This window comes from Microcaecilia unicolor, chromosome 1 (assembly GCF_901765095.1).
Source record: "Microcaecilia unicolor chromosome 1, aMicUni1.1, whole genome shotgun sequence".
NCBI lineage: Eukaryota > Metazoa > Chordata > Amphibia > Gymnophiona > Siphonopidae > Microcaecilia > Microcaecilia unicolor.
In genome coordinates this window covers 320,240,228-320,260,002 of record NC_044031.1, presented here as the reverse complement: position 1 = coordinate 320,260,002, position 19,775 = coordinate 320,240,228, and the positions used below count along the sequence as shown (strand labels likewise).

General features: G+C 41.2%; 1 protein-coding gene across 1 annotated transcript in view; it reads left to right on the top strand.

The window, feature by feature from the left end:
* F13A1 (coagulation factor XIII A chain) overlaps positions 1-19,775 on the top strand; it is a 206,863-nt gene that overhangs the window by 15,230 nt on the left and 171,858 nt on the right. Inside the window, exon 3 of the mRNA XM_030208812.1 lies at positions 12,251-12,439. Within this exon, the coding sequence (XP_030064672.1) occupies positions 12,251-12,439 (189 nt within the window). The remainder of the gene's footprint in view (positions 1-12,250; positions 12,440-19,775) is intronic.

Sequence of the window (19,775 nt, the reverse complement as noted above, 5' to 3'; positions counted from 1 at the left end):
GGGCCACTGCATCAACCATTAGCCTACTTCTCCACTCTTCTATACTTTTGGTCTTCACTGCCCACCTTGAGTGTGTTACAACAAGTTTTCTGTGAAAAAATATTTCCTGGTATTGCTCCTTGGTCTTCCACTTCAGAACCTTACACCATGACGCTTTGTTCCAAAACTTCCTTTCTCTCAAAATAGGTTTCCTTCTTGTTCCTTGTTAGTACTGTCTTTCAGGAATTAGAATTCTTATTTCCCCTGTCTCTCCTCAATAGTATGGATGTGTGGATTTCTAACTCATCTCGTAGGGCTTGTTTCACCAGCTGGCAAATCACAGCTTAAATCAGGGGTTCCAAAGTCTTTGGGACAATAGCTGCATTGAATAGGAATGAGATAAATTTGCATGTATTGCCTCCATTGTATGCGAATCTCATGCATATTCATTGTGGGTATCCTGAAAACCTGGCTGACTGGGTGTGACTCGGCTGAGAACTCCAGCTTTAAATACCCTATTCTGTGTCCTCGCAAATTGTCAGGAGAAATGTATAAAATGTGCCTCTTCAGGGACTAATCTTTGAGAACGGAACACAAGCCGAAGTGTCGATTATTCTCTGTGGTATCATTGCTGCAAACCCTAGCAGCAGAAGTCTTGTGGTTAGAGAAACTTCCTTCCTGCAGGAATTACAGCTGTGAGAGATATTGGTGCATGTTCATCATAATCTCAGGCTCAAAAAATAAAATACTGTAAAAAGGTCACTGTTAGATCACCCCTGCATTGTAGCAGCCAACTAATTTCAAACTTTCAAAAAGAGTTTGAACTGATGTAATATTCAAAGTTCTCATCTTTCTGAAGCTGACGAGCTGTAGTCCTAGAGAGGTAGGGTAACCCTTTATCCCCGTGGCTTTATTTTATTCTAAATATCAAAAACACATGAGCCAGAAATTCAAAATAGAAGACATACACCATTAATTTCTTGCCCCGATAAAAGACTAAATACTAATCCCTGCCAATATTCAAAAAGGTGGGGAAAAAAGACTCTGCAAACTGCACTTGCTCCAAATCACACAGCAGGAGCCACAACACAGCCATCACTAGTCAGAAAAAAAAATCCACCATATCATCTGGCATTATCGAGAAAAGCTGTTGTAAATCAAACAGGAAAAATAAAGACAAAAACACAGTGAAAAATAATCCAAAACTGTGCAAAAGAGCTGTTTATTTTTTGTCTTATACAGTGATTTTTGGACAGCTAAGAGAAAAGATAAGCAGCTCTTTTACACGGTTTTGGATTATTTTTCACAGTGTTTTTGTCTTTATTTTTCCTGTTTTGATTTACAACAGCTTTTCTCGATAATGCCAGATGATATGGGGGGTTAATGAGGAATTTACGGGGCCCTTTTACGAAGCGGCAGTAAGCCCAATGCAGGCTTACCGTTTGCCAACTTGAGCTACCAACAGCCCAATGTGGGTGCTGGCGGTAGTTAATTCCAGTATGTGCCATTTCCCGCATTGGGGAAAATAAGGCAGCTTAGTAAAAAGATCCCTAAAACTTCAAATCTGGATGACATGACTATAAATAACATTTTCAATGTTTGTGCTGTTAATAACTCTGAAATTAATAGTGTGTTCCTAGTTTTACTCTCATATTTTTATTACATTGTTTTGCAGCCATCTGAATAGTTCTACATTTTGCTTAGCTTCCTGAATACAATGCATTTTTTAAAATTATTATATGTGGGAAATTTTCAAAGCAGTCTAGCTATGTTAAAATGAATGTGCCCAGTTTGTTCTGTCTAAAAACTGCCTACCTTCCTATATTGTCTTGTTTAAGTTCTAACAAAGTAAAGCAATACAAATCCCAAAATGCTGAGACCGCTTTCCTTTTGTTTTGTGATATTGGCATTCCCAGGTCATATTTAGATCATGGGGAGGAAAATAGAGCAGAACGTAATACTATCAAAAGTGTGTGCTCTATTTTACCTCCCCCCCCCCCCCCCCCCCCACCCCAGCTGTAGAATATAGAAGGAACAAAACTGTGGGAGCTTTTATCATGCAGAAACTATGAAAAACTTGTTCACTTTTCTGGAAATTTGCATAAAGTATTATGTGCTAAAAATGCCCACATTCTTTACAGTTATATAGTCTATTTGAAAACTGTCCAATAACCAGTTCAAGATGGATTACCATCATCTCAAGTAGTAATCATTACCACGTGTGCAGTGATTTACAACTGTCCCTTCAGTAAATGTACCTCATTCCCTGCCAAAAATACATCACAAATACCAGACAATCCCACCCCTACCAACCTCTCAACTCCAGACGCTTGCTATGTGCAATGTGCTGCTCATACTTTAAATTCAATCTGCAAAGCCTCTGAAGTACAGGCAATCCACAATGCCTTTTGATGTTGTGTGACAATTGCCTTCTTTCAACTCTCACCAAAGAAGATCCCCCATGTTAATGAATGAAATGTCTAAAAAAGATTTGCAACTCAAGGTGGGTAGAACAGCATGAAGTTGTCAAGACATTGTTGTACCAGCAGGGGCGTAGCCAGACACCCAATTTTAGGTGGGCCTGGGCCCAAGATGGGTGCGCAGAAGAACTCCACCCTATCTCACAAGTGATTTGGTGTCTCCCTTTCTCGTCTGCATGCGATATGGTCTCTCAAACATCCCCCCTCCTCTGCATACCTTTTAAATAGCAGATTTTCAGCACCAGCGAGCAGCAGCTAATACACACTGCTCATGTTGGCCCTACAGCCTTCCCTCTGATGCAACTTCCTGTTTCCACAGAGGTAAGAATACATCAGAGGGAAGGCTATGGCGCCGCTGCGAACAGTATGTATCAGTCGCTGCTTACTACAGGTGAAGATCTGCTATTTACAAGGTATGCAGGAGGGACAGGTGGGAGTTTTTGGCTGGTGGGGCTTGGGAATGCCTGCCAGCCACATCATAGGTACGTTGCTACTGGGTTGGCCTGGGCCCACCCTTGGCTACGCCACTGCACCAGTATTAGTCAAGCTTGTGCTGCTGCATCAGCAATAGTGTCCACTCATACTACAATAATCATTTCTATAGCACTACGAGACATATGCAGCACTGTACACATTGTAAGCAGGTACTTTTTCTGGAGGGCTCGCAATCTGTCTTTTTACCTGGGGCAATCGGGGCCGGTCTTAGCAATTGTGGGGCCCTGTGCAGACCAGTTCAGTGGGGCCTGGGCCCAGGCCTGCACCCACCCATCAGTATAAGCTGTAATTTATCAGTTTAAAAGGAGGTTTAGAGCTCTGGGAACCCCACCTCACCCCATACCTTGATGTGCATCCACCACATTTCAGTAGACAGTGGCAGCAATTTTCATATGCCTTCAGCTGCATCCTGCCCTTGTGGAAGCAGGAAGTGACATCAAAATGGGGTTGGATGCAGCAGCGAGGAGGATCTGAGCTCAGCAGTTGATGGGATATGAAAATTGCTTCCATGCGCTACTGAAATGTGGATGCACACTAAGCTATGGAGCAGGGAGATGTTCTGAAGCAGGAGGCTAGAAGTGCCAGAGACGCGGGGCCCTGTGTGACCAGCCCTGGGGGCAATAGAGGGTTAAGTGACTTACCCAAGGTCACAGTGGTAATTGAACCCAGCTTACCAGGATTACAGCTTTCTGTCATTGCAATGGTTGTTCTCAAAGAAGCTATCAAACACATCACTCCAATATAGTGTCACACTGGGGATTCAGATCTGAAGGATAAAATATATTAAATTAAAAAAAAATAGCCTCAGTGTAACAGGGAGCCTGACTTTTATGCTCCACTGTAAATATTACCATCACACGCTTCCACCACCTTCCGAAAAAAATCCTATGAGGCTGCACTTCTGTCAGGACAATCTGGATGTTCTGAGCTAAGTAAAGTTTACTTTTTGTCAGAATTAGAATCCATTCATTAGTAAGGATGGAAGTTTAAGCAATTCTAGCAATGCTATAAGAGTTTTTGCTCTATTTTGAGTTTTCTTTACTTGCAGGAAGGCTTCTCTGTTTGAGGATTTTAGTCTAGTGAGGGATTGCTAACTAGTGTCTATTTGGGTGATTTATATTCATAGTGAGATTTAGTGTTGTGGGTATTTGGATCTGTATTTTAAATTGTGTTACCCTCCCTTCTGTTTTTTAAACACAGACTTTTCTCCCACTTCTTTAGAATTTTTGAATTATTCTGGGAGTTTTTCTCTGTGTTTTTTTTCGGAAGGTGGTGGAAGCCTGTGATGGTAATATTTACAGTGAAGCATAAAAGTCAGGCTCCCTGTTACACTGAGGCTATTTTTTTTTAAATTTAATATATTTTATCCTTCAGATCTGAATCCCCAGTGTGACACTATATTGGAGTGATGTGTTTGATAGTTTCTTTGTTTATTTGTGAGAAATGGTTGTTCTTAGTCATGTTCTAACAGTCAGTAATCAGCTGTCTGTCAGCAAGAAGTAAACAATAGCGGACTATGGACTTTTCCTCCAGGAATTTGTCCAAACCTTTTTTAAAAACCCCGGTATGGTAACAGCTGTTACCACATCCTCTGGCAAAGAGTTCCAGGGCTGTTTTATAAAGAAAAATAGGCACCTACGTTCCTTTGTAAAATACTAGATGTAAGTTGTCTAACATATGCTTACATTTCAGACATGCACATTTACACCAGCCCTAGAGGCAGAAAATGTTGCATAAGTAATGCCACCTCCATGGGTCATTTTATCGTTTATTAGAATTTGATAAACTGTTCCTCATTGAAAAACAAATTGACATGGTGTAAAAAGTAAAATACAAAATAAAAATAAGGAAAGGAACACCAAACTATTGATAGGAAAGGACACACTCACTCAAACATCAAACATACAATCAATCAAACCACTGAAAAGAGCACAATGTCATATATGCCGTAGCATAATAAAAGAAAAGCTACAAAATAAAATTCCATACAAGTCCAAGCAATGCATGTTGTAGCTTACTGTATCATGTGGAGGCAAATTTTAGAAAGTATGTGGAGAACGGAATGTACACATCTAGAACAGGATGTGTAAAATTCCCATAGTGCAATACTTTTGCTAAATGTGAGGCATCTTTATTTAGATTTAGCTCACACCTTTTTCAGTGGTAGCTCAAAGTGAATTACCTTCAGGTATACTGGGTATTTTCCTGTTGGGCTCACAATCTAATTTGTACCTGAGGCAAAGGAGGATTATATAACTTGCCCAAGATCATAAGGTGCAGCAGTGGGATTTGAACCAGCCACCTCTGGATGTCAAGACTGCTGCTTTAACCACTAGGCTATTCCTCTACCCTACCTACAGGACTGCAATTGTTTAAAATACTATGTGCTGCTGGAGCAGCAATTTTTAAATGTTGTATGTGGGTAGGGGGGGGGGGGACATGTAAATTCTCCAATATATAGGTGGGGGCAGCTTTTCAAAATTGCTGATCCAGCATAGCACCAGCCATCAGTACCTGTTCCCTCTCCCCAACAGTGATACCCCCACCACAATCCTTTCTAAAGCATCTGCTACAATTTTCTTGCCGAGCATTTCTGAGGTGTGTTAGTCCTCTACCAGCATTCATGTCAGTGGGGGGAGGGGTGATGATATCATGTTTTCAGTTATAATATAATCCCTTGGGATTGAAAATGTGTTATCCTTGCGCTTCCCCTGCCAGCAGGAATACTGGCAGATGTCTCCTGCAGGAACGTTGCTCCACTCCCTCCCCCATATTAGGGTTACCATATTTGCAGAGACAAAAAAAGAGGACACACAAAATAAAATGCTGCCTCGCCCTAGTCTGCCCTTGGCCCTGCCCCTGCCACCGCTGTACAACATCTTGATCCCCCAAGAAAGCCAGATTCTATAAGCAGTGAAAACACTTCTAAAAGTAACAAATGCATTTTCTTCTGTAGTCTAAATACAAAATTAGAAACGATGTACATTTCCAAAACAGTAAACATCATAAGCAGCATGTTCCTTTCTCCTTTCCATTCCCTTCTATCCATGAACAGCATGTTTTCTTCACCTCTTACTTCCCTCCCATCCATAAGCAGCTTGCCCCTCCTCTCTTTCCCATCCACCTGCAGCTTGCGTCTTCTCTCCCTCCCAGCTTGTGACCTCTCTCCTCCCGGGCCTACCTTGCAGCCCTGGTGGTTTAGTGGCCTCTTCTGGGTAGGAAACCCCCCACTCTTTCCTGGTCACTTCTTGAACATGCCTACCAAAGTCTCAGCAGCCATTTTCAAGAAGCAGAGGTAGCAGGAAGGACAGCAGCAGTAGGCAGGAACGAGTGGAGTTCTTTCCTGCCCTGAAGAAGCAACTAGACCACCAGGGTGCGCTATGGTAGGCAGGGTGGGGGAGGGGGGAGAAAGCCAGCCCATCCATCCATCAACCACCAGCCCAGAAACCCAGACCAATGAACTGGCTGGAAAAAACTGTCTGGAACCCCGACAGTTCCCTGAAAAGGAGGACATGTCCACAGAATTCCAGATGTATGGTAACCCTACCCCATATACCTGAAATATCCAATTATCTCAGCCTAAAGTCCCCCACTCTCTGATCCCTATTCTTGACAGTACCAGGGTCCAAGGTGCCTAGAGGAAGCAGTGTCTTTACATAAAGTCTGAAAGATCCAATTTGTTTTTGTGTTTGGAAGAGCAGGCTGCCAGTTTTATTAAGACTTTGCTAATAATAATTTAATTTGGTATCATCCTTTCACTCCCTCCTAGCACATGTCTGTGAGTCATAGCTCTAAACCAAGCAGGGCAGAATCCATTATTTACTTTGCTGATAGCAAATATCTGTATGATTGTCATGTGCTCAGGAAAAAAAAATGAACACATTGTCATGGGTTAGTCTCATTCTCATACCAGGGAATATTCAAAGCAGACTTAGGCAGACAAGAGTGAACACTGCCTGTGCAAAAATGCAACCTCAGGAAAACCCATGAAAACTGACCAGTGACATGTCATGTCTTGTGATATTTTCCCTAAAATAAGAGCACTTCAGTTCTTCTCCTCTCCTTCCTCTCATGGTCTCAATTTTAATAAAAGGAAAATTTAAAGCTCAAAATTCAGAAAAAAATCAACTTTGTTTCTCAGTAAGGTCCTCATGCACTAAAGTATGAAGTGATTTTCTAAGTGTACTTCACGTGAAATATTGCACAAAGATGTCTATCTTCCCTTATAGAATTGGCTCCACATAGGCACCTTTTATAGAACTGCCTGAAAATGCATAGAAATACCAAGTTTAAGGCTCATGCAAAGGGCACATGTGCAGAGGCATTGCAAAGTACCTTCCATAGTAAACTTTCACATGAAATTTGCTTTGGATGAAAGTTTATTTAAGGGGATCGTTTACTAAAGTGCGCTAGCATTTTCAGCTGGTGCTAAATGCTGAGACATCCATAGTGCGAGCTGAAAACACTAGTGCACTTTAGTAAAAAGCCCCCCTAAATTTGGCATTAATGAGCTGCTACAATGCAAATTCATGTAAAACAACTTACTAATGACAAAAATTGTGACAATGAGCCTAGGAGAAACACTTTGAGGGGCATAATCGAAAGGGGCACCCAAGTTTTCCTGAGGACGTCCTCGCAAAACGTCCCGGTGAAGGGGCAGGGAAACCCGTATTATCAAAACAAGATGGGCGCCCATCTTTTGTTTCGATAATACGGTCAGGGACGCCCAAATCTTGACATTTAGGTTCTCCCTAAAGATGGTCGTCCTTAGACTTGGTTGTTTCTGATTTTCGGCGATAATGGAAACTATGGACACCCATCTCAGAAACGACCAAATGCAAGCCCTTTGGTCGTGGGAGGAGCCAGCATTCGTAGTGCACTGGTCCCCCTGACATGCCAGGACACCAACCGGGCACCCTAGGGGCACTGCAGTGTACTTCATAAATTGCTCCCTAGGCAGGAAAGAGAGGTGAAGGCCCATTTTACATAAAACATTGTGATGGAACTTGAGATATCCAGATCAAGATGTTCACAGTTCCCCCAGTATTTGACAAAAGGCTTTGCCAAACATGGAGCCTTTTGTAAAATACTATAAGATGTGCAGGAGTGTACATATAAATGCTGGTATGCCCAGCAGGAGCAGCAACTTTAAAAGCTACATGTGGGGAACACAGCTTTCTAGTCTTCCAAAATTTCCATGTCTCCAGCTTTTTAAAATAGTTGCTCCTGACAATATTCGTTCTCCCCCATCCCTACACCCCCTTCTCCCGTTAAAGGCAGACCCTTCAATACCCTGTAACAAAAATGGTCTTCTGAACACTCCCTGTACCACCCTGCTAAAAGCAGACTGTGCACACCCCCTCAACAAAGGCAGTCGTGTCAATCAATCCCCCCCATGCACCTCTTGACCCTCCCCTGGGTCTTATTGAGCATCTCGCTAGTGTTTAGTGATGGGCAAAAGCAATCCACAGTTCAAAAAAATGCTAGTCAGCCCCTGATGATAAATCAACCTTCATGAGTAGTGGATTATGTGCAAAAGTTTACTACAAAACTCATGGAAAATTGTTTTCCACCTAAAATGGCTTACATAGCAAAATGAACAGAGAGAAATTTAGTGGTTTTGCACATTTTTTTTTTTTTTCAAAATCGCTTTTCAAAAAATGGGACTTTGAGGTATAGGTATCCTTTTTGGCCATCGGGGAATAAAAGTTCTCTGCCCTTCTAAGTGCTTGATTAGACAACTTGCAGAAAGCAAGATTCTGGTCAAAGCCCTCTCCCCAATCTGTTAGCCCACTCCCCATTGGTCTTGTGACCAAAGACCTCCCCCACCACCATGTATTTCCAAAATATGCTAAAAATAGGTTTGGTACCTTGTCTCACCCCCTTTCTACAAAATAGCCAGAAGCCTGAGATGTCCACTATCTTACCCCATAAGTTGACATGTCGGGAGAAGGCAGAAGCAATCACTACTCACTCTTGCCCTGTTAGTGCCATCTTGGAAAATGGTACCAGCTGATCCCAAGTGCTTCTTTGCCCTCACATGTCAAAGTAACAGTTGGGGGTCAAGTGACATTTTCCAAGATGTACTCTACTGGTTAGTGCTGCTGAAAATAATTAGTTAGTGTAGAACTGAAAACTGACTATTTTGAGGGTATTCCGGGGGTAGGGTCAGAACTTCACCAGCCAGGTTAACTGCATAAATAGGACCACAAAAAGTTAGTCCTATCTTTGGGCCCCTTTTACTAAGCTGCAGGTAAAAGGCAAAAAAAAAAAAAAAAGGAAATGGTTGTGCAGTAAGTGCACACTTGCCACGTGGCCATTTCCAGGAGGAGCCCTTAGCTCCACCTATTTAGGAGGCAGTAAGGGCTCCCGCACTAAACCAGCAGTAAAAAAAAAAAAAAAACTAAAAATTCCTGTCATGTCGGATATGGTGCATGCTGGGAGCAGCACTACTGCTGGCTCCTGCAGAAGTCTGGTGGTAGTGCCGGATTGGCGTAGGACAAGACCACGGTAGCTCTACCATGGTGTTGTAAAAGGGCCCTTTTATGCGGTAACGTGTAGCCAGTTAAATTCTGAATATTGCATTCAACCGGCTATATGTTAGTCAGCTCTGGTAACCTGGGAATTAAATGCCAGTGCACAGACATGGCCTAGAATTGAATTTCTTGGTTTAGCGCCAGCGGTGGTCAGCACAAAGCTGTTCGCTGCCAGCAAAAATATCGAGCCCATAAATTATAGAACTCTATGCATAATGGTGCATCCCATGTACGCTCCAGCCATACTCTGCCCATATACAATCTAGGCACTATTTTCTAGAGTAGGGCATAGCCAGAATATTGACATTTTCATGGCTATCTGCACACCTAGATGTATATATACTGAGATTCTGGTCATTTACAAGCACTCCTGGCACCTAAATATTGGCACCCTCTTTTTACAATTACACCCAAAGAGGGCAGTTCTAAAAAGGGTGCCAAGAAAAGCCCTATGTGGAGCCTGTTCTAGAGAGGAAACTGAGGGGCTCAATAATACGCCTCCACACATATATCTTGGGCATGAAAACTTACACTGCCATAGAGCTGCAGTAAATTCTTCCACCTAAATTGCTAAAGAAAAAAAAAATGCACGTCAGTGTTCTACAATTTAAGCAACCTCTCTGCCCAGATTTGGCACATCTGTACACTCGCCTTCAAACTACACATCAGCACATTTCAGTCCTAGGTTATAACATGTTGCCAGAATATTGGCATTTTTGCTCATCTTAATGCCAATATTTGGGCTGTGTGCTGTTCTATAAAAAGGCGCCTAAAATGCCATCATGTATAGTTTGAAGGCAGCCATACATGTGGGTGACATCTGGGTATAGCATAGGTACACAGGTAAATGATAAAATATCATTTGTGTGATTTTTAGCGATCCTTGGTGTACTAGTTCTATGGCTGGTGTAAGTTATCACACCTAAAATGTAAACTTCAACCAGGAGGAGTAGCCTATTGGTTAGTGCAGTGGACTTTGATCCTGGGGAACTTGAGTTCAATTCCCACTGCAGCTCCTTGTGACTCTGGGCAAGTCAGTTAACCCTCCATTGCCCCTGGTACAAAATAAGTACCTGAATATATGTAAACTGCTTTCAATGTAGTTACAAAAACCTCAGGCAGTATATCAAGTTCCATTTCCCTTTCCCTTTTGGTCCTTAAATGCAAAAAAGGTATCACCACTATTTATTAATACATTTTGAAGCTGTATGGGGAGGAGAAGAGGCTTGATTTGACTGCTAGACACCAGGGAATGGGATAACAGTGGCAAGGGTTCTTTGATTGGAGCTGTGAGGTCCTTTTAAAACATAAGTCATAAGATTGTAGGATACATCACATATTGGCACAACCTAAAAAAAACAGTGAATTTATAGCAAAAGCTTATCTACAGAGCTGATTTGCATACATAGCACACTTTTGTGAAAATAGGGAAAAGGGATAGGACTTGATATACCACCTTTCTGTAGTTACAATCAAAATAGCAGATGAGATTGGACTAGCTGTTCACTTTAATCAGAGGAAAAGGTCTCGGATATCACCTGGAAGCTGCCCATGTTATTCATATAGGTTTAAGCATAATCCATTGTGGTGATTTGATATCAATCATTGACCAGAAAATCTCCTCCCTGCTCTTTTTTTTTAAATCTTTTATCATTCAGTGCTATAAATTTTCAACATCAACGGGCAACTTGTCTTGGTCTTTTTCTTTTCATGTACTTAATAAATGGCAATAATTCAAGTAATTACAGTGACACTTATCTAGGTTGGAGCGTTGTCCAGATAAGTGTCACTGTGATTACTTGAATTAAGTATTGGCATTTATAAAGTACATGAAAAGAAAATGACTAAGACAAGTTGCCCGTTGATGTTGAAAATTTATAGCACTGAATGATAAAAGATTTTAAAAAAAAGTAGGGAGGAAACTTTTGGTCAATAATATCAATTCACACTATGGTTATGCTTAAACCCATATGAATAACATGGGCAGCTTCCATATGACATCTGAGACCTTTTCCTCTAATTAAAGTGAACTAGTTCACTCCGATGTGTTTTTCCTTTTTTGAAATTGTGGACTTTTTCAGCCAGTTTGGATAGTAAGTGTTCTTACAATCAAAATAGTCCACTAACCTGTGAAAAACAGGGCTGGTTAGTGCTACAGTAGGTCAGTGGGGAAACAAGTGTATGCACACTGGATTTAATTAGTACAGAGTCAGTTTTAGGCAGTGTGTGTTTTGAAGCAAAAAAGGTGCTGATACTCAAATGCCAGACCACCCTTCAAGGGTGGGGTGATCACTGAGGGACCTATCCCACAATAGCCAGGCCCTCTGCAACCAGTCACAGAATCTATGACAAGTCAGAATTGGTGTGTAGAGCCTGAGCTCTTTCATTAAAACTTGGGAACCACGGGTCAATTTTAGCAGACAATGGAAGAGGCGCCAGTACTCGGTACCCCCTCAAAAAAAGCCCTGGTTTTAGTTTGCCTGCATATCACTACAGAAGAAGGAAGAGGTAGGAGACAGAGAGAAAGTCCTTTTGTGGTCATGTCAGTTTCAAATGTTTTACATTCTTCTGTATTCCTAAAGTCCCTTTGTGCCTGTGGGGGAAAAGAAAGATTAGCCTTAGTTGAAACAAGGTTTAGGCACTGTAAATTGCATAGTGGATTTGTATGGAGAAGAGCCTTAATATAATGAGAAGGCAATGTATCTCTTGTGCAAGAATTGTGATGTTTACCCCCCTCCCTTTTTTTTTCTTCAATTTCAGAATACCTGGAAGTTCAGACAGTGCATTTGTTCAAGTTTCCAAACGAGTTGAACAAGCAGGAGCACCACACAGACAAATACTACAATATGCAGCTCATTGTTCGCCGTGCACAACCTTTCCATATCCAGATTGACTTCAACCGTCCTTACAATCCCGAAAAGGACCAGTTCTGGATAGAATATCTCGTAGGTATGTACCTAATAAAATAGCAATCTAGTAACTCTTCATTTATAAATCTTCATTCATTTTATGTATATCTACACAAAATATTATAAATTTTTAACTCTTCTAGTTCTTTATGGTTTACTTGCATCCATCCATTCATATACTATCACTCTACTACTTCATCCTCTCTTCTCATTCAACTACTCTTCTCATTCCCTAGATCCATGGGGGCCGTATAATACCAAGAATCCTGTTGTCCCATTTCTTATTGGGATTATCAGTACAACTTATCTTATTTTATTTTATTTATTTCATTTGTATCCCACATTTTCCCACCTATTTGCAGGCTCAATGTGGCTTACATAGTTTTGTTATGACATTGTCATTACAGGGTATCGGATACAATTAGTGATGTGCAGAGATTGAGTAAGGGAAGAAAGAAGGAAGTGATAGGGTTAATCATAGAAGGTGGACTTTCATAGCTGGGTGGGTTGGTGAAGTGGATTAGTGAGGTTATAGGTTCTCTTTGTAGGCCTTATTGAAGAGATTTGCGAAAGTTGGTTATTTCGTCAATTGATTTCAGGTCTTATCTATAACCTTCCTTTTGCTCTTAATATGCTATGTCCATTTCAAATCGAGGAGTACTATGTCCTCTGATACAATGTTCTTACTCCCAACTGATTACTTCAATCTTCTGGTTCAAATGTTCCTAAAATACTTATAAGTTGCTGAATACAATCCTTCCGTCCCAGTATCATACTTCACCCTCGGTATCTCAATGAAGTTTTTTCATATCATCCAATATCACCAACAAAACTTCCATTGGTATGTCTTGATGAACAGCACCTTAAAGCGTCAAACCCTACGCAATCGATGCATTTCACACGTTTCACACACTTCTACATATGCTTATAGAATGCAATTATACTTTCCAATTTTGGAACAAAGTATGGCAAAAAATCTCAACCATACTCTCCTTGTCTGAAAACATCTGTATAAGTAAAATTATTTTCGGTTCTCTTGCTCTAGAAACCCCAATAGACCTATGTCTTTCCAAGCTTTGACATATTAATTGTTATAGCACTAAAAATGGTGACAACTAATCGGGAAGACAATACCAACCTCAACATTCATTTCTGGTGGCACTCTGTTTTACAGATTCATAAATTTGAAATTTCTCTTCCTATCAAATTAAAATCAATACATCAAGCTAAAAAATATGGCTACCAATTGAACACTATTTGACAAATGATCAACCCAACTCTCCTATATAATCATATTTGTCTACTTGTCTATATGTGGAAACAAGTAATATTCCTCAAATACCTTAATCTGATTGTATAGTGTCATATATTGTAACAAGCCATTTAAACTATTCCTGTACTAACATATTATTGCATAAAGGTTCATTGTATTTCTATCATTTAAAATCATCAGCTATTATTACTCTCCCTACTTCTCCTTCTCCCTTTCCTCTTAGCTTTTCTTATTCCAATAACCTTATCATTTATCATTCTCCCTTTACATACTATGCATTTTCTATTTTAATGATAGTTACTTCAATCTAAAAATAATTATAAAAGGTTAAGTTTGAAAAATTTATGATAGGTTATGCAATGTGATAACCATTAACATATCAGAAATTGTACAAATAAGAAGACAACATCTTTTGAATGCCTATTTTCCCTGTTTCCTTTTATGTATCCCTCTTACCTAACAAAAATTTTCAATAAAACATCCTTAAAAAAAATAAATAAAACTTGATGTGCAGAACGAAATAGCCGATATAAGAGCTGTATCCCCCCCCTTCCCGAACCTTGGATTTATGAGCTAGAAAACAGAGAATCAAGGGTGAAATGTATATTTTCTTAAAATTTTCCATCGTCTAATAAAATGAACATTTATGGGCAAAAAAGAAAAGTCCATAGACCATTATTAAATTGACATGGGAAAATCCACTGCTTAATTTCTGCGATAAGCATCATAAAATGTATTAAGCTTTTCTGGGATCTTGCCAGGTATTTGTGACCTGGATTGGGGGCTGATTTCTTTCTTTTTGGCACCATATGTAGAATTCACCGCTGTGTGTGTGAGTAGCAAGTTAATTGCTTCTTCCATTAAAGGCTTGTGAGAAGAGCAAAGCTTTCACCTGCTTTCTGAAGTAGAGATAGTCTTGTGTTAAGCAAAGCCTTTCAGGAAGTGCATTCTAAAGTGTGGAGGATACTCCGGAGAAGGCTGATGCCCTTTGGAGGGGTGTGTAGAGGGAGATCTTGTTCTTCAAGTACTCTGGCCCATTTCCTTTAAGGGCCTTGAAGGTTAGTTACAGAGTTTTAAATTTAGCCCTGTATTATACAGGTAGCCAGTGAAGATTTTCCACAAATGGTGTGATGTGATCACTGACTTACAACCTTCTATCAGTCTCTGTAACATGTTTTTCACGTAAAGTGATTAAAGGCACAAAGAATGATGGGATAGTCCTTATCCCTCAGTAATCTTTCATGTTAAATGTAATAAATGAATCCTCCTTGCAAAAACCCTAAGAGTACTTTCAGCCTAGCCAATTCTGTATACCACATTTGCCTCTTCATGGGAGTATTTTAGCCCTGCCACATTCATAAGAGATTATTTTGACTTTCCTTAGCCATTGACCATTCTCAGACTCCTTCCCCCTGTGAGGGAGTGGGTGGTACAAGGCAGGGTTTCCTCAGGAACACTCCCTCCCTAAGGCGGAGCCACCTTAAGAATGGGTATATTAGCCAGTCTGGTCAAGAGGGCAGGGCTCAAATAGAAAGCAGGAAGTTAAAAGCCCTCGAACAGAACAGGAAGGCCCTGAGCAAGGATCCTCCCAGTACCTGAGGGGAGTTCCAGGGAATAGGAGTCCTAGCTCAGATGCTTGCATCCTGTGCTGTAAGAAACCTCAAGTCTATTCCTCCAGAGAATTCACGGCTATGTGATCTGTGATTTATATTAGAGGAACTTATTGCATATTAACGTGTGTAGCATCTCAGGGACAGGCTACTGAAACTGTGACTGTGCTTGAAGAGACTATAGTAGAAATACCAAGCCTGTGAGGAAACAGGGCTGTTTTTTTCCCCATGTGTACATAAAGGGCCAGATTCTATATATGGCGCTCAAAATTGTGCCGTGCCCAATTTACACAATTTAATTGGGAGCTAACAACCAATTAGCACTTTTATAAAGATGTGCACGTAAATCCTATAGCATGCAACTGAAAAGGGGCGTAGCTATGGGAGGAGAATCGGCGGGCCAGGGGCATTCACCAGAGATGCATACAGTATTATGGAGTTTGGGAGATCCGTGCCAAACTTACGCACCAGGATTTACATCCAACTTTTAGTTGGTGTAAATGCTCATGTCTAAAAGTTGGGTGCAGATCCCAGAGGTACGCTCTATTCTATAAACAGGGCCTAACTCGGAGCACCGTTTATAGAATAGCGCTAAGCGTGATTTTTGTTCGTCACCCAAATTTGGGTGCCATATATAGAATTTCCCCCCCCCCCCCCCCCCCCCAAAGTGCTTTGACTTTTACCTATAATCTGTGTGCTGAATGTGGAGTCCTACAACCAGCTACCGTACTCCCATCCTGTCTTACTTAACACCCACCCACTCATTTGCTCCATTAATTCTCCCCATATTCTTCCCCCCTCCTAAGCTCGTAACCTCCAATCACTCTTATCCATAGGATACCAGCTATCCTCTCATTCAACACAAGACTCAAGTCACACCCCCACCTCCCATTACCCCCTTCAACCTTCCCCACATCTGCATTCACCTTTCAATCACGGGAACACATTCATGCCTCAATATAGTAGTGTAACCCCCTTTTTGTTTGTGGTAGGCAGCTGCCTAGTGTATATCTGGTGCTGTAGGGATGGGGGCGCACACTCTTATTTGTTGGTTGAAGGACAGGGCCAGGACTGGTAAATCCAGCAAGCTGAACAAGCAATGCATCAGACTTTACCTCACTCCACACACCAGTGACTCAGTCCATACTGAAGCCTTCGTCTGAACCAAACTCTTTACTAAATTACTTCAACTGATGAGGTAACAGTTGCACTTCATATATGGGTGGCCAACTATTTACAAAATCATTCTCCTCTCTCCTCTACTAGCATAAGAAACATTTCTTTACTCCTCTCTCCTTAAATCTTTTCACCTGAGTGATAAGGGTCATGCATAGTTCTTTATTTCTGTTTGTTTACAGGTTGTTAGTCATTGGTGCAGTCCTCTGACTCTTTCTTTCAACCTCCTATTATAGGACTTCCATCTCCTACTCTCACCCCTCCCCATCTCATTCCTTCCCTAGTTTCCAATGCCTCCTCTGTCTTTCACCAAGTCCACCCTTATCAACTTTTTCATTTCCTCTTACAAGTCACATCTCTTTTCCTGTCACTCATTCTTTCCCCTCCTTTCCTTCAGCCTTCTATCCTTACCCAGTCTCCTGTTACACTTTTTTTTTAACACTCCTGGCATCAGTCTCATCCTCTCACCCCATCACAGATCCATTCTTCCCCTTTCTCTTACCATTCTATCACATTCTTCTCCTTTACACTGCTTTTCATCCTCTCTCCAGTCCACCAAGCAAGTCACCCCACTCTTCAACCCCTCTGAATATTTCAACCCCCTTCTCATCCCCATATCACACCTTCACTCATACCTTCCAGTCTTTCTAACATACCCTCGTTCTTTCCCACCCAATCACTGAGTCCTCACTGTCCAAGTCCCTGATCACTCCAAGTACTCATTCTCTGACCACCCTGTCTCTGAGGGATTACTGTCACACTCAGTTTCAGAGTTCTTGTTTTCCCTGTCTACCAAATTTTAGTGCCCCATCTCTCTTGATTCAGTACACTTTGTCAATCCCTAGTCCCTGCTCTCCCCAATTTTTGTTCCCTAACGCTGAGTCCCTAATTCTTCACATGCTCTTCTCCAATTCCATGTCTCTCCCTGCCTTATGCCATCCTTGAGATCCCATACGGTCACCCTTTCTCCAGGTCTGTGTTCTTCTTTTGTTCTTTCACCAGTCTCTCAACCAATTTCTGAGTCCCTGATCTCTCCTAAATCCCACATCCTTGATTTTTCACTTTCCTCTTCTCAAGGAGCTTCCAATGAACATGGGACCTGGCACCTCTAACTCAACGTAGCTGTTGTTTCTGCTTCCAACACCTTTCCCTCCCTTCTTCCCCACTGTTGCCAGTATGGTGTTTGAACTGCATGGACCCTGCACCTTTCCAACAGCTGATGATCTGTGGGGTCCCTAGCAAGAAGGAGAAAGGCCATAGATAGGAAGAGGTGTTCAAACAGGTGCAGGAGCAGCAGCAGCAACACCTTGATGAATATAACCCAGGCCATATTTGCTATAAAGTCACTACTGCTCTGATTTATTAGACAAATATGTACTCAAAAGTTTAACTGGCATTATTAGTCCGCTTGGAGACATAGAAATCAAGTTCAATAAATACATTGTAAGTGAAACCCTTTCATTGTATCTATTTAATACATTCTTGACTAGCTTTCTACTTTTTGTGCTAAGAATTATTTCCCAACTTATCTACATCTGTATAAGTCTTTTGACCTTAATACTTCCCACTTACGCACCTGGATATTGGCAGACATCCAGCTAAGAAAACAGAACTTTACAGCCAAAAAACATGCAAAGCATTTGGATGTTGAAAGATAAAACTGAGGTTTGGCTCCTCTTTTCTTCTCAAAACCCTTTTACTCAGCTCTTCTCTAGAAATCCTTTTGACTTCAGAGCGAGCTGGCTTCTATTTCTAACACAATGAGCCCTGCAGTAAGTCTCTGACTTAGTGTTCACTTTAAACTTATTTGGATAGGTGTCTGGGAAGCCAGCCCTGCAGTACAAGGATTTCCAGGGGGAACAGTTTTCTCTTACAATTTTAAGCATTTCACTACTTTTTTTTTCTCTGCAGGAAAGGCAGTGTGTTGGAACAAAATACTAAACTGGGCACAAATAAGGAAAAACCAAAGTGCTCATACCTGCAGAGTTTAAAGCAGTAGTACTGCTCAACGTCTGCAAAATATCAGCTTTATGGTGTCCTGTCTATATTTATTTTCTCTTATTTTATTCCTAGTATTTTTTTTTTCTAGAGTAAGAGTCTGGTTTATTAAGGCTTTTCTTCCAGTCTGCATCCATGGGAATAGAAGTTAATAAATCAGGTTCATAGATTACCGGTATTTATTCTAGTTCGTCACATAGTTGGAACAAAGGTTGTGCTCCATCTTATTATAGCTATGCTTCCCCTATACTTTTTGCAAAACTCCTCTCAAGCCACTCCTCTGTTTGCATGCATGCTGTATGAAAGCTTTACATATGTTGGTGGGATCTAATGCAGCTCACACAACAGCACTTTAATTAGCTAAAAGTAGAAATGTGAAGGGCAATTCTATAACAAGCCACTTACCTTTTACCTGCTAACTGTGCACCTAAATGTACAAAATGCTGACATTTAAGCATCTAAGTGTTCACTTAACCATGAAAATGTCATTTGGGTACCTAAGTGGTGTTCTACAAAAAGGTATTAAAATGGCCTAGCGTATATTCTCATTCTCATGGGTGAGCCATAGGCAAGGCAAACATTTAGGCAGGCAACTTACAGAATACAAGTTTGTGTACCTGATACATGTAGACACCCCTTTTATGCCAGGTATGTGGCAAGGGCAGTAAAATGTGCATGAACATTCAATAAGGTGCCCAAGGAGCTTATTTTCAAAGCATATGGATGCCCATGTACTTGAAATGTCCAAATCCTGATTTTGCAAAGGCAGAAAAGGGACATCTAATACTGAAGTGTATCCAAATAGCAAGGAGGGACATTGTGGGTGTGCTTTAGGAGGGACTAGGGAAGGCCCAAAATCAGGACATCCAACAGTGATTACGAATTAGAAGAAGCATCCATGTCTAAAAAGGACGTCCTAAGTTTTGTACCCTGTTTTAGTCATCCAGGGTACAAAAGGGTGCTCTGATTTAGCAGCTGGCTACTAGTTGGATTAAAGCAAGATACCTCCTTAATCTCCAAGTGACTGCTGACCGCCTCCCTCTCCCCTGAAAGTAAAGCTGAAAGGGGGTACTAGGATCTATGACATCTTCAAGCTTTCTTAGCAAAGCAGGCAGCAAGTCTGAGGAGTAACCTAGTGACTAGTGCAGTGGACTTTAAACCAAGGGACCTAAGTTCTTTATTGTGAGCCTTCAGAAACAGAGAAATATCTACTTTACCTAAATATGACACCTGCAAACCTGGGGTCACATGATGGCATCGACCTGAACGGACGCCTGATGGCTCGGCTCCTCACCCCTCATCTTCCAAACCAACCTAAA